This window comes from Emydura macquarii, unplaced genomic scaffold (genome assembly GCF_026122565.2).
Source record: "Emydura macquarii macquarii isolate MOO-44397 ecotype Brisbane River unplaced genomic scaffold, CSIRO-AGI_Emac_v2 contig_1253, whole genome shotgun sequence".
Classification (NCBI taxonomy): domain Eukaryota; kingdom Metazoa; phylum Chordata; order Testudines; family Chelidae; genus Emydura; species Emydura macquarii.
Genome location: NW_027131390.1, coordinates 52184889 through 52200893, shown reverse-complemented (window position 1 = coordinate 52200893; position 16005 = coordinate 52184889). Strand labels below are relative to the sequence as shown.

At 39.5% G+C, this 16005-nt stretch overlaps 1 protein-coding gene across 3 annotated transcripts in view; it reads left to right on the top strand.

Moving 5' to 3' along the window:
- The window catches only part of ADAM23 (ADAM metallopeptidase domain 23), a 239490-nt gene extending 226330 nt beyond the window's left edge, over positions 1 to 13160 (top strand). For all 3 annotated transcript variants that reach the window (XM_067548777.1, XM_067548774.1, XM_067548778.1), the window contains one exon: positions 7923 to 13160. In XM_067548777.1, the coding sequence (XP_067404878.1) occupies positions 7923 to 7971 (49 nt within the window). In that variant the 3' untranslated portion in view covers positions 7972 to 13160. The remainder of the gene's footprint in view (positions 1 to 7922) is intronic.
- The last annotated feature ends 2845 nt before the right edge of the window (positions 13161 to 16005 follow it).

The window sequence follows — 16005 nt, the reverse complement described above, 5'->3', positions numbered from 1 at the left end:
CCTATTTATAATCCTTTTTTTTTTTTTTTTTTACCATACTGACAACATATCAAAGTTTAAGAATAAAATTCTGCCCTCCTCTCCTTTGTTGCCAATAGCTTTGACTAAATATAAGGGTAGAATCTGGCCCCAAATTAATATATCTTCCTAGCAAGATAGTCTTAATGACGACCTGTATTTGTTCATCAAATTTTCTCACAAAATTTCTGACAATGTCTCACATTTAAAGATGGAAGAATGTGGCTCTTTGTTACTTACGACATTCAATGCATGGTTAAAAGCAGGACAATAGTTGAGGTATTTTGAAGTATGCAGCCTCTGGTCTTGATTTACAGTCTTTTGCATGCAGACTCACCGATGAAGTAATTGGACCTTCTGCAAGCAAAGAGAATGCAAGATTGCTTATAATGTATAAAGGCCCAATCTATGAAACATTAATTAGTGTTGTTGTGTTGTACTTTGCATCTTATCTAGCACAGGTTCTATTAGATGCAAAATTATAAAACAAAATTAGCTGTCTACATTAATATAGCATATACATTTTATAGAAATATGTAATTTACTTAGAGAACTAATTTTAATTATAGTATTGTTAATTCTATTTAGGCCCTTGAGCCAAATTCTGTATTCCTTGTTTGAGCAAATGTCCCACTGAAGTCTTTACGTAATTAAGGACTGCAGAATTTGTTCCTTTCTACACCTACAAGTAATAATGTTAAGTCTGTCCTTCCTCCACTTCTGGACTCTTTTCCTTGGAATTAACACAATGGGAGTTACATGATTGAATAACCTATTCAGAAATGACAGAATGTGCCTTGAAGTCTGTGTTTGGCCATTAGACACATGCAGCTCCCAGTGAAGAAAATGGGAGCCATATACGTTTATCCAGGTGCAGATGTTGGTGCTCGGCCCTAAAAAATAGATTTTAGAATGCATCTGAGGTAAAAAATTGTTTAAAATGTTATGTATTCCAAGGCATATTCTTTTAAATTTAGACCCAGAAACTCTTTTAAAGATCTATCTTGTGTGTTAGTGGCTTCTGGATACTAGTACTGTAAATCTGGATTCAGGAAAATATCACTGTCCAGGACAGCAGTTTAGTATATGCTTAACCTACTTGCTTAAAGCAGTTAAGTGCTGTCCTGAATAGGGATAAAAGTAAATTCACACTTAAGTATGTTCCTGAATCAGTACTTTAAATGGTCCAACTCTGGCTTAAATAATACAACATTAATTGCTTTTCTTTGTATTGTCAGCATATTTTTGTCCAGAACAAAACTAACCTGCTCCCCATCACTTAAACCACCAATACAAATGTTCCACTTTGCATCCCTCATGTCATCCTGTCATACAAAAATGTAAAAGTATTTGGTATCCCTGTATGAGTAGGCTATCATATTGAAAATATCAGAAGTTCAATATTTTAAAAAGAGCAAGATATGAATATTTATTCTGTAGCAGAACCTCAAATACAATGGCCTGGCCTAGCTCACAGCTTGAAGTGCATGTTTTTTGGGGAAAATTGAAAAGGCTTTTTCCCTCGTATGTGGAAGAAGGCTAGCACAAGGTAGGCCCTCTCACACTTTGCTTCCAGATTTTTTTTTTTTTTTTTTTTGTAGGATATCCAAGACTAATAGTGTGGGTTTTAATTTTCCTTTTAAGCAAGTGATGTGTCAGTCTTTAGGAATGTGAGAAAAGGTAACCAATACTTTACAAACTAGGAGATGTGATTTCTGTTCCACAGGTTAGCAGTACTGTGGTGTCAAGTTCAAATCAAACGTAAGCTGCAATTAAGCAAATTTTGTTCATGAAGTTAGTGGGTCAGTTTGGTATAAATTAGCAAAACAAAGTTTTTCTTTAAAGAAATAAAGTTAACTATAGAACAATCGGTCTTGGATTTATTTTTAGACATTTTATGGAAAGATACAGATAAAAATAAGAAAGAAAAGATGTTGAGATTAACTCCCAGTAAAATGTTCAGTGCACATTGATCTTAGGGTACATATTTAGTGAATTTGAGTTAAATGTTGCTAGTTCCTGTTAAGGATTATATTTTGCTTCACAAAATTGCTTAATATTTTGATAGTTATTATTTTCTGTATTGCAGTAGCGTTTAGGGGCCTCTCTCATGGGTCCATGGACTTCCCTACAAATCATTACAATGCTTCCTTAAGGACTGAAGTGGAAATGGAATGAGGGATTAGATAATGTGGGCAGTCGTGTGTGTGTGTGCCCTCTGAATTTCACATTTAGGCCCAATTTCCAGTTCTTTTTTGAATATAGAATTACTTGACAGCGGTGAATATATACATGTGTAGTTCTGGAAGAGTAAGGAATTCAGTTGCTTTTTTAAATGCTGGCTTGATAGTTTTTTACATTTTAAAGGGGATTCTTGGTAAATAAATAACAATATTATTAAGTAGTAGTACTGGTAAGGATTAAATTAAAAAAAATGTGAAAAATTTCATTTGAGACTGCATAATAGTCCTCAGAATGTGAAATAACCAGACTCGGGGAGGTGCTTTGGCAGGTAAAAAATTTTAGGTACAGTATTATTCCCAGTAGTATCTGCTAAAAAAACAGAGTTTTCCTGCCAAGTGGAGGATTACTAGGTGGACCAAAGATTTGCCCAATCCTTAAACTTCTGCATAAAGGCACCTTTGGGAATTCAAATGGAGCCAAATCCTGAGCTTTTTTTAATGTAGATACAGGAAAGTTTTTTAAAAAAAAATCAGAAATGCTATGTTTCTGTTATGCTGTAGGGCAATAGAGTAGAGAGCCTGTGCAGTGACATTCTGAAACGCTGTGTATCTTTTATATAGGAACTACATACCAGCTCTCTGGTTTGTCAGTCACATCTGTTTTTCCTTCCACTCTGCATTTCCTTGCAAAGTGTGTTCAGTGGGCCCATGCACAGCATGAATCCACCTGCTCAAAATCAAATAACATGCTATGTCTACTGTTCCTCATGCTGACAGATGGCACTAGGGCCAGCTAAGCTGGTGCCCTAGGCTCTGTCACTGTTTTGAGGCTGCTGATCACATCCCCCAGCTTTGTTGTTTTAATTTGCAATTTCACATAGCAGCCAGCCTGTTTACTGTAGGCTTGCTCACATTTTCAAGATTTAGTGTGGGGAAACTTGAGAGAGGCATTATTTATTTGTAGGGACTAGTGATCTTTGGAGTATCCCTTAAAATTTTTGGCAAAACCTTGTATTTCTGTGAACATGGAGGAAAGCACTGACTTGTAAGAACATAAAATACTGTAATAGCAACACTAATAGTTAGCTGCAATATAAAATAGGCAGTGTGTATTTGTGCACTAGTTTCTTATCTGCATCTTGTTCTATTTTTAAAAAAAAATACTGTGCTCTTCTCAAAACACACAAGGAAAGAGGAGAAGAATATTGTTACATCACAGTTACTGACTGTGGGGTAGCAAAGGCTTTTTTTGTATAATTATTTTTGCAAAGAATAAACTATGCTGTCATAGCAACTATCCTAAATGTTGTAGGTGATTATTACTTTGCACTGTGGCTTGTTACAGTTTTGTTGTGAGTATTTTATTTTAAACAGAAGTAATAAAGTTGTTTTTTCTTGGAGTCAGGGCTTAATGGAAGCTGAATTATATTACTGTGAACCTGGAATAAAATGTAAAAAAAAACAAACTAGTTAATGCTGTGTTCCATGCAAGAGTTCTATGGCTAAAGTGTACCAAAAAAACAATGAAACCCCAGCCAATGCAGAAATTAAGATGGTGGCCTCAGCTTCATTCTGTGTAGCATGACCCCTCCTCCAAGGGTTCATCGCTTTCTCCCACTGGTGCTTTTACTGCATTAGTGAAGGCACTCACACTGTCTTTTTTCCTCCGATGGCTAATGAGCATGAGTGGGCCTGAAGTCATGAAGAGCAACTGCCTGCATGTGCTGGAGGAGGATATGGAGCCTTAAAGAGCAACCACTCGTGGAATGGACGGGAAGTGGTTTTAGTGCTTCTGCTCTTTGCTGCTGAGGAAGAATGATCAGAAGGAGCCAAGAAAGCGTGCCAAAGAGCAGCTATTGCTAGCACACAGGAAGTATACCTGTCTCCCTGAAGCAGCACTGAAGCCAGGTGAAGTTCCTGTTAGGGTATGTCTACACAGCATTTGGAACAAGCCTCCCAGTCGACACTCAGGGTAGCAGGATTTGTACTAATCCTTTAAAAAGAGCTGTTTACCCACCATTTTGAAGTTGAAACTCAGGCTGGAGATCAGGCTCTGAAGCGTAGGAAGGGAGTCAATCCCAGCTGGGAGGCTCACTTCAAAACGCTATGTAGAGATACCCCTACTGGCCAGAGAGGTCTGGCTGCTCTTCAGTATCTCAGCACAGCTATTTCCAAAGGCAGGTGAGCCATTCAGTAGGGAAAGACCACAGACCTGACAATCCTAGCCAGGCCTGTCTCCCACCCCTTCAAGATAGGACCCAGATAGCTACCCTCCTGTGGTAGGCCAAATTCTGCACTCAGATGCACAAATTTGTGTTCTCTTCAATGGAAGCCAAATGTACTCCTTTGGGGGATGAATGTGATTGAGTTTGTGCTTAGTTCTGGGGAACTAAACATTTAACAAGGCATTGCTAAAACTAATGATCTTCCAACACTTCCATTTTAAACCTCTGTTTTAAGTATTTTACAACTCTGCGATAAAAATGGTTTGCACTTTGATATACATTGTTTCTGCTAGTAATTGGTTTTGTAATCAGAAGCTGTGTTTGGCTTTTTTAAATTACAAAAATATAGCACAGTAGTCTTTGATGAAATTGGATTTGAATGTAGCCTTTAGTCCATTATATGAACTGGGCTTTGTTGACACATTTATTTTTAAATAGTAAGGGTTAATGCATGGTTTGAAGCCACAACCTGCAGGTAGGGGTCAGTGCAAAGCCACATTGGGAGCTCCTGAGGCACTGTGCTTCCTGGGACAAAGCACAGCCTCTGCAACATCCTTTAACAGAGTGTGGCATGTGCCTCTGCACCCTGACAGCACATATGGCCTGTTCTGCTGGCTAGTGTGTGGGAGGAGCATGGCTCTTTTGGGGAGTCTAACGTTCCTGTGTGCGCTAATCTGACTGTCCTTGTGCTTTCTGAATGCAAGGACTGCATTTGTACCAAACCCTGCAAAGCATAGGGGTGAGGGAAACAATCATACAGACAGGTGACGATCTTGATAAAACATGCTGGAGGGCTCAGCTGATTCTGCTGATCAGTGTTTGTCAGGAAGACAGTGAAGGAATATACAATATGTCTTCTCTAGCAGTGCTTGAAACTTAGCTATTATGGAGGATTAGCAGAACAGAGTAGGACATTCGTTATGTTAAATTGCTACCCTTCACTTGAATGAATAAATGAGGATCCTTCAGTTGTAATGTCAGTTCCCTAACTTCTAGTAATGACTTTTTGGAACCCAAGATTTGTTCACCCCTGTGTGCATGTTTTTAAATGAAGGACTGGTGTCTTCATCTCAACATATAGCGTGTTTTGAGTAGAGATGGGGTTTTTTTAGTGGTTACAGCATGGGACTCTTGGTCAGGAGGCCTGAATTCTTCTACCACTGGCTTATTGTATAACCTTGAGTGAGATAATGCTATCCACCTTGGTTAAGCCCTGTGAGATACTCAGATAAGCTATGTAAGGGCAAGGTTGTTTCTAACCATAAAATTAATATGCAGAATTGACTGGCTGAACATCAAGCCTAGTGTATTTCAAAAACAATTTCATGTGCTCATTTTGAGTGTCACATCTAGATCCCAACACCCTTCATTTTCAGGCACGATGACTGTAAGACTATTATTATGGAGAAAACTGTTGTTACTAATGATTGACCAGAGGAAAATTAACATTTTGATTCAACATATTAAGGAAATACTGAAAAAGAAGAAAGGCATTAGCTTAGTTAATTTTTACCTTTGAAAGAATGGGCTTTCATTTAATAAACTGTAGGGCATGAGTGAAGTGAGATTTGTGGCTTAGAAATAGACCATAGAAGACATTTTATATGATGTGGACTGTGTTATGGTTCCACAAGAGTTTGGTAATTGTTCCAAAGCACGTCCATCACTGCTCAGAGACATCATTAGCAGGGTTGTGCTGCTCAGGAGTACTATTCTAGCAAGGATTCAGTTGGAAAGACTGGAGAGTCATATTGGGAAGCTAGCAAAACATCTGCCCACTGTAACTTTGTACTAAAAGTCACAGAGCCCACTCATCAGTGTAATAGAAAAACTTGAGGCAGCCCACCTCACTTTAGTATAGGCTTTTTTAGTCCCTTGTTCCCTTAAAATAACATGAATGCAAACATTTTCCAGAATACTCCTTTTAATTTGGAGCTCAATGGACTGGATTAAATCATCTTTTTTTTTCCACGTGTATTGGTGATCTGATTTTTTCAGATTTGTTTTAAAAATAAATAAAACTGGTTAATGGGGTTTGAATTTCAGTATGCCATGTAACAAAAAATAGACAGTCATTTAAAGTACTCCTTTTCACATACCACAGAAAACAGAAACTGGCAGAGGGAGTACATCCAGGCAAGTTTTGGTTTGGATTTAAATCGTCAATATTATTCAAACTTCCTAATATAGTTTTTCTGTCTAGGAAGGGTATCTATTAATATCAATCTACTCATAGAGTATGAATGCTACAGAGGTTGTTGGGTTGATGTATCTAAATAGTGCGGTCAGTTTGAGTCACAATGAGGATTAGTACAACACTTTTGTATAAAAAGTGAAATAATTAATGAAATTTGAAAAGCCTGTAACTCTTATAATGCATGCATGCCTGAGTTACAGACAGCTAAGCAGGCACTGGCACAAGATTAAAGTTGTCGGGTTCTCTGAAAGATCTGTCCTGCAGAATTTCTCTTTTTGCACTGATCCCGAAGTCACCTGTACAATTTAGCAAAGGCTTTCTTTCAACTTAAACACTACAGCAATGGTGGTTATGGGAGAGCACAGACAAAAAGGACATTTTGGGCTTTGTGTATATAATTTTTAATTCCTGTTCTATGTCTTTTGCATGACAATTTGGTGGCGGTAGTGGTGCACATGCCCAATGTTAAGACTAAATGCATGAGCCCCTTGCTTGATGCCCCACATAAAGCCAGATTATGGGGAGGTTGCACCCAATTTTTGTTGTTGCCTTGTAATGTCTTGCTGTTTATTGATATAGGGCATCAATATCGTAGGAGACTGGACATTAGTATAAAAGCTAAATTGTAATTGTCCAATTAAAAGTCTCTGTCCATTCTCCTTCGAATGCAGTGTCTCAGTATCTGCTATATTTTGTACCTTACTGGAGATTCAAAGCACTTTATCCATAGTATAGTAAAGGCTCACAGAGGCACTAAGATAATTTTATAATGGACCAAATTATCTGTGGATTCAGTGGAGCCAGTCAAAGATGGATACCTGAGTGGGCATGGTCACCTCATTTGTAGAAGATCTGTTTTGGACATTAATGAGCACCTGTTATAACAGCCAGATACTCTTAAATTACAGAAAGGCTATTTTGAATGGTTCCAAGTGATGTACAAATGCTCTCCTGGCTTAATGTACAGACATGTCATGCAGTCTAAAAGAACTTTCCATCTAAATAGGATTGACTGCCACTTGCAGTACTGTGCAAAAAAAAACCAAAGTTAATTATATACATTATATAGATTTAATGTGCAATTTTAAACTTCATAGAGCCACCAGGAATTGATATTGTAATACAATGTGTGTCCAAACCCCCTCAAGATCACTTCACTGTAAGGTTAGTTTGTGAGACTACCTCAAAGTGAGCTTATTACTTTACTATGGCATTAGGCATAATGTGAGAGAAGTAGTACTAACTAATGTTTTGTGTTCTTCCTCCTCATTTCATCTCCTTTTTGACGCAAACTGGAAGAAATGTCAAAAAGAGAAGGTATGATCCAAATCAGCAAGGTCCTATCTGAAGGAACTTAATTGGAAAAGCTTCTTCTTGCACTACTGGATTCTGGGTATGAAGTCTTTGCTCTCACTGTGCAGGAACTCAGTCAATAAAGAAGAACATTAGAAACGGCAATGACTACAAACCTAAAGTTGGGTTGCTGGGGATGGGGTGAAGGAACATTGTCTTTTTTGGAGATAAGTTCAAATACTCCCTTCCTTTCACCTTTCTCTTAAAAAAAAAAATGAAGACATTGATGGACTACTGTTTGTTTTTGTTTTGTTTGTTTCAAACAATGAAAAAGGGGGCAAAAACCAATCAAGTGCAATACGAGAACTATTTCACAACAGTAAAATAGACAATTTTTTCCCCAGCCTGTTGGCACTCTAACTTGTAACTTGAATTCGCATGACTTATTTTTTTTCATATTAAATTACAAACTCCAGTGGCATGAGCAGCTAATTTTGGAAAGGGTAAACTGCATGGCATATATACAACAAACAAGCTAGCAAGCCAACCCACGCAAGATCTGCACCCAAATATATACAGAGAAGAAAACAAGAAACACAGAACGCAGAGAAGGTGTTACATTAGGCTCATTTTATGAAATTTTCTTCCACCAATACAGTGCATTCTTTCTCTCTGGATACCATAGCTCCCTATTTTGTGGATTCATTGTCCCTGTTTTCTCTCTTGAACCAAAATTCCTTCGGGTATGGAAGCTATTGTTTTTGAGCAGTCATGATAATCTATAGTTCTTCTAAAGAAAGAAAGAAAAAGAAAAAATGGAAATAAGAGATTGACATCATATTTCACAGATTTTTATTGAAGGATTTCCTTACAAAGGTTCTGTTCTCTTTGTAAATCTATTTTTGGTGCTTTAATTTTGCTCCCCTTTTAATCTTTCTAGCATGTTGTATAGAGGGTGTTCTGGGCTTGCTCAAAAAAGGCAGATGTAGCATGCAGATGCAGGGAGTTCTGGCACCAAGCAGGCGTGATCTAAAGTTTGTATGCTTGAAACCAAAAACCCAACAAAACCATTAAAATGTGTAAATGTTTATGTATTTAATAAGTCTCTCGAATTACTTTTTTGGCTGTCATGCAAATTTTCTGTATATAGTGTAAGAAAATTGACACCCTCAAATTAATCACAGAAGTGCCGAGCTCATATCTTTTTAATTTTAACAACTATTTTACTCTGTCTGGCTTTCCCAAGTGAAAGGAAAACAAGCTTAAGTGAGCCTTAAAATATTCACAAAATGCTGAAAGCTTGAAACAGGCTAATGCTTCCCATTTTAGTCTCTATTTTCCCATCCATTCTCCTGTCTCCCCTAGTGGCAGGCTTGCAAAGATGATCCAGACATCCAAGTCACTCTGAGTTTCCCTCTTTAGTACCTATCACCTTTCAAAGTACAATCAGGAGAGTTACTATTTCTACTACGGATGGTTACTGTCACTCCTAGGATTTGTTCAGATTTCACTTCAGAGGGTTGACACATCAATGCTGTTACTTGTATGTTCACACACAGGGCACAATCCAGCCCACTGATGTAGTGGAAGGGCTCCCATTAACTTTAACAGGCATTGGAATTAGGCGTTAGTGAGCTGGGCAAAGAAAAGCTTTAGAGCCTGTTCGTAGTTTTACTTACTCTGGTTTACAGTGGTAACTTGACAGATTTTAGTGGAATTAGCCCTGATTTAGATTAGTGTAAATGAGAGGGCACTAGTCCTATAATTGGAACTCCATTTAGGTCTTATTTCATACTCCTGACATTCATTTCCTTGCTCAAATGTTGTCAGTTTCCGACTTTAGCTTTAATATTTATTTAAAAGGAAATACATGGAAAAAATTAGTGCAGCAATTACTACAGTATTGTTTTGGCTTTACTTTGTTCAATAAAACATTTTTGCCTGTAAATGTATTTCAAATACTTTGGGATTGGATATTCTTGAAGAAGTCTTTCCCACAAAAACTACTCTATACTGTTTTGCAGACAAGAGAATTATTTGTCAAATGATATTTTAGATAATATTGTGATTATGTTAAAGCTACCACTGTTATTGCATTATGAGTAAGAGGTGCTACACTTAGGTAGTCTGTATTGATATAGATCTAGATCATATTGTGATAACAGGGCTATTACAGCATTATTTCAACATTACCTGACTTCAGGGTAAGAAATTTGGTTGTATTAATGTTAGATGACAATGAATACTTGAGGGGAACTCAAAGTACTTGCACTGTGATAGTGCCTGCTGGCACTATATTGCCTAGTTCCACTTTGCTACTGGGTATGGAAGGTATAATCACTCTGACAGGCACTAAGCTGCACATTTTGGTTCTACTCCAGAATCAATGTGGTAACCACAGTAGAAATGCCATTGTGGTTACAAAATCAATTAGGTGTCTAATGTAAGTACCTGTATAATAAAACTTTGATGATAAGCATTTCACAAATAACATTGTAAATGTGCGATGTGATGTTTTTAATCAGACCACAGTGGTCCCCAAATATTATGTACATATGGTAAGTGTTGGTGTAACTTTTTGTTACACTAGCCGTTTCATAGGAAATATGGTTTCTTGACTGAATTTACGCTCCACTATTTAGCTCCACAAGCTTTATGCTCTGTATGTACAGGATGTAAGTGACATCACATAACTCACAAAAGTGGATTCTAATAAATCTTTTCTGTGGTACTAGGGTTATGTAGTCTTAACCATTTAGCTAGATATTGATTTTCTAAGGCACTCATTTGACACATTTAGTAGATTACACCTGCTGCATATGTTAATTTATCATAACAAGTGTCACATTTTAATATTAATAGAGTAAATGTTAAGCAATGACAAGTCCCCATTTCACCCACTATATTTTTGCTCCATTATTTAATGATTATCTGGACAAGAAAATGTACAGTAACTATACAGCTCTTACTAGTATGCTGCATGATCCCACTGAATTGACCTAATCCTTTTATCAGAGAGCTCTGAGACAAATTAAATATACTGTAGGTGCATGTTAAAAGAAACAAATTACATAGAATTAGAGTTTTATAAAGTTTTCTTTACTATGCAAAGATGGGTATTGCACAAATAAAATTTAAAGACAAATGTCTGAGGAACTTTACAAAATAATACTTGAATTTATTTTTGTTTGAAAGCCTATCAACCATGTTTTATATTCATTGTTGCTTCCACTATTAATCTTCCTTTTAAAAACGATTTGTAATTATTTTTTTAAATGCACAATTTGATGTTATGAGCTAGTTTTTATTTGGAGTTAATGCTCATTCATATCTTGTTGGCTGCTGATGAATGGAAATTCAATAGTCATTGTTCTGCAACTCTTAGTAAAATGAGTATTAAAAACATCGTTAACATGGAATGTTGTAGCTGTGTGTTGATCATTTTTTTTCTTTTCTGTATGCTCGTTTTATTAAATTCCTGTGTTCAGAATGTCACCAAGCTTGCAGGAACAATCAGAAGCCTCAATAAGAGTATCTGATTATAGATTCAGACCAAGACTTATCCAACCTCATGCGCTAAAAGATTCTATCTATTAATTTCAGGTGAGATCTTTGATTTTAAAATGTACAGACTTTTCCCTTCAGAAGAAAAAGCTAGATGAGTGGTATTAGTAGAAATGCCAATTCTAATCTCCTGCCCATTGCTCAAAGTCAGGTCACAAAGAAATGGGTTGGTCTCTATTAACATTACTTTTTCATCAAAAAAAGCTAAAACCCCATGATTCTTTCTTGTTCCCCCGATGAAACTCCCTTGAAGTCAGTGGGAGTTACAATGCTTCTGCATTCTCCATTGGTTTAAAAAATAAGATATCACCCTGACTTACTTTGCTACCAAGTCTTTAATACAGAGCCATAGCTAAATGGGGCAGTGATATATTTGTAAAAAGGTATAAAATGTTGAACTATATGGAAATTTTAAAATATTTTTGCTTTCGAGAAATGAAATCTTACATATACACCATAAAAACCAATATAGTAAATGAGTGAATAAGAACCAATTTCTGTCCTCCACAGTATATGGGTGAAATTTTCAAAGCTGAGTAAAGTGACAAAGAAGCCTAAGTCCCATTGAAAGTCAATAGTGTTCCACATGGAGGTAGAAGTCAGGTGGAACTTTAGTCTAAAACCCATTGCTTTTCAGTGGGACTCAATCTTAGTTTTCAAAAGTGCATAAGGTGGTAATGCAGATGTAAATCAGACTGACTGGGAACTTTGGACTGGACCAGCTATCATTCTTGTTGTATCCCAGCCACATAGCTGTAAACCTCTGCAGGTGTGCAAAGAGTGCTATTGTATCACATGGAAGGGTGTAAAATGACAGTTGTCATCGTGGAGTTACACTGATAGACAGCAGCTGAGGATCTGGCCCACACTTTTTAAAGCCCTCTAAGTAGATAGTCAAAATGATCCCTAAGTACAAAGGTTCTTTACAATAGGCCAAATTCAAAATCCATTGACGGTAAAGTTTTCAAAAATGTGCCTGTTACACAGGAGCTTTTGAAAATTTTTATCCAGGTGTTTTCATAAACTCTAATGGGCTTTGGATCAGGACTAATATGACTTAACTGATTCCTTGATAATGTTTGTAGTGCTGCCATGGCTGAGTTATGATTAAACTTCACTGTAGGAAATGCTTGCCAGCTTGAGGGTTTGTAAACTTTCTTTTCTTGATTTTTAGATTTTACATTTTCATTTCTTGGCAAAGGCTGGTAGCATTATGTAGTAGTTACTCATTATCAAGAAAATCATTCAAACTTAAAGATCCATAAAACTATTAGCTATGTTTAAGCTGACACACTGATATATGATACTTAGAAATGAAAAATGAGTTATTACTCTGGTGTTAAGATCTATTCTTTACTTTTCTTTATTATTTTACTATGCACTAGCTGTTAAAATGGACATCTTGAAAAATCTGTACTCTAAGAAATGTCTAATACTGATTGAACTTTTGGAACATATTTATTTACTTTCACATCTTTGGCTGTTCTGTACTCTAAAGACCTGCAACTGGAATTTAAGACACAAAAACTAATTGCAGAAAACATGAATAGCAAGGTGCCAAGGCATAATAGCTGTGTTCTTAGCTTTGTAATGCGTTGACTACATCCTTTAATCTCATGGTCTTTTCCCAATACTGTATGTTAACTCTTTTTTTGAATCTGCCCCCATGCTAACATTGAAATCTAATAAACTTCTACTTGGGCTGTTATTTAGAATCTCCACTTATATTTCCTGCCATTTGAACTGCTACTTCTTCAGTATATAAAGGTCAGCCCCACAGACACACTAATTGATTTCGCAGTAGTTGATTATCTCTATTAAAACTACTCAACCTCAATGTATAAAATTAGACCTATGGTATACGGACATAATGGCAGTATTTAGCTTCAAGCCTGCTTTAAGTGATACAAGAAAAAATGGCAGGCTAGTGCTGGATTTCAAACTTGCGCTGTTATAACAGAGACATTCGGAGATCTCCCTTCGGCACTTGCTGCAAAAGTTAGCTACTATTTTTAAAAGTCATGTACAAACAAGAAATAACCCACTTGGATAAGCAGCCGGTAATTAATGAACTTGGACCCATAGGACTTGAATGAATTATATGGGTGACATATGATCAAGTGCATTCCTCTTACGTTACATCAGAGCTCAAAGCAAACAGGAGGTCTGATTTCTTTAATAAAACTGGACCCATAAATATATACTTTAGTAGTAGTAACATTAAACACTGCTATTAAAGCAAAAGTTCTTAAAAATAAAAAAATAAAAACCTTAAGGATCAAACATTCTCTAAATCAAGTCAGAGCTTTTTTCATTCAGCAGTAAATGTACCCACAGTGCATCTTCATGTTTGTAGCTTCATGCAATACATAAATGATTTTCATTTAGGGTCTGTCTACACTGCCATCAGGCGGTGTGATCATAGATCATGTAGGCATTTCTGAGCCAGTTTTCCTCCAACAGCAGTACAGCCTCAGCAGCAGGGATGGCAGCACAGGCCAGTCTCCTGAATACAGCCCATCAAAGATCCTGGATACATAGTCAAGGAGCTGGTCTGTGCTGCCATAGCTATATAGCTGTTTACTCACGGTAACTTTGATCTAGATCAAAGTTAGCTTGCATATGTTTACAGGAACTGCAATCACACCTTCTGTTTGCAGAGTGGACATACCCTTTGAACCACATACTCAAGCATATAGGGAGCCCATAAACCCATAGAAATCAGTGGGCTTGATATCAGGCCCAGGATGTACATCCATTTTGATATTAGTTCTATGAGTAACTGCATATCACTGTGATAACCTAAATACTGTAATATGCAGGAGGTCCCTGATTTAGTGCCTGACTGTTTCTCTGAAAAGTGATAAATAATAATTCTCTCTTCGAGTGATTGCTCATATGCATTCCACTATAGGTGAGTGCGCGCCCCGTGCACGAGTCTGCGGAAGCTTTTTTGCCCTAGCAACCCCGGTGGGTCGGCTCCAGCGCCCCCTGGACTGGCATGCGCATAGCGCGGCATATAGGGTGCTGCTGACCACGCGGGCCCTCAGTTCCTTCTTTCCGCCAGTGACGGTCAGTGGAACGCTTGCCCCTTGCGTCGTCACAAGTAGCAACCTCTGGACTCTAAGTTGTTTATTCATTTATAGTGTAAATAGTTAGCCCTAAAGGCTTTACTGGAACCATGCCGGGCTCCACGGGGTTCAAGAACTGCGTGGCTTGCTCCAAGGTCTTCTCAGTGAGCGACCCGCATGATCGCTGCCTCCGATGCCTCGGGGAGCAGCATCGCAAAGACAAGTGCCGCATTTGTAAATCGTTCAAGCCCCGAACGCAAAAAGACAGAGATGCCCGCCTCCGGGCGATTCTGATGGAATCGGCACTATGCCCCGACTCTGAGCCCTCCAGGTCGCTGACGGCACCAAGCATCTCATCTGTGCGCAGCGTTCCTCCGGCTCCGACATCGGCACCGGTACCGCAGAAGACGATACCGAAAAAGAAAAAAACGGCCGGTGGCCGCAACCATGGACTCCCCCCTGCAACCGGTACAGCAGGGGGTGATACGGGAGATGCCCCAGCCACGGGCCATCGAGACCACTCCAGCACCGGCGTCTCCTCGCAGGGAGACTCCCCTGACCCCGGCGGGTGGGGGAGAGCCCCTGCAGGGGCCGTCGACACCAGAGGCGTTTGCAGCAGCACGAGTCCTCATGGCCTTGCCTACGCCTCCATCCCTCCCTCGGCCGAGGGATTTAGGGACCGCGTCTTGGGGTAAGCCCGCGCTGGGCTACCCCGGTGGGCAGAGGAGACGGGATTCAGTGTCTCCCCCCAGATGGTCGGGGAGGGGGAAAACGAGAACCCCCCCCCCCCCCCCGCGCCGACCACGAGTTGTCGAGCCCCTCCACACCGCGGCACCGGGGAGGTCCGGAGGTTCCCAGGGCAGCCACTCCAGCTCTGCACGGCACCGTTCTCGTTCATCTTCGGGCACCCGGCACCGACCACGATCCTCGGTGCCGAGAGACACGGTGCCAACAAGAGGTAGACGCTCTCGATCTTCGGAGCACAGTCCGGTGCGGATCCCGGTGACCCAAATGCAAACACGGCACCGGTCTAGATCCCCGGCTGAGAGCCTAATACCGGCGCGGGGAGAAGGTCATCACTCCTGCTCAGTCAGCGCCAGTCATCCAGGGCGGCGTGAGAAACCTAGCCGCCAGACTAGACCTCGATCCCGGACCCTGAGCCCAACGAGTCGCCCTCCGGTATCGAGGGAGAGGGACCGGTACCACTATTCACGGTCCCGAACACGTAGTCCGGCACAATCGGCGGCATCGGCGGCCCCAGTCTCCAGCACCCAGGGACAGTTCTCGGTACCAGTATAAGCCGAAGTCACTGTCGCGCCATTCGGTACCGAGAGATGCCCCGGCACCGCATCGGCGTTCTCAATCCCCGGACGGGCACGGCATCATCGGCACCACCACACCTCGAGAACCCACTCGCACAGCCCCGTACGGGCCCCGGCACCAGAGTCCTCGGC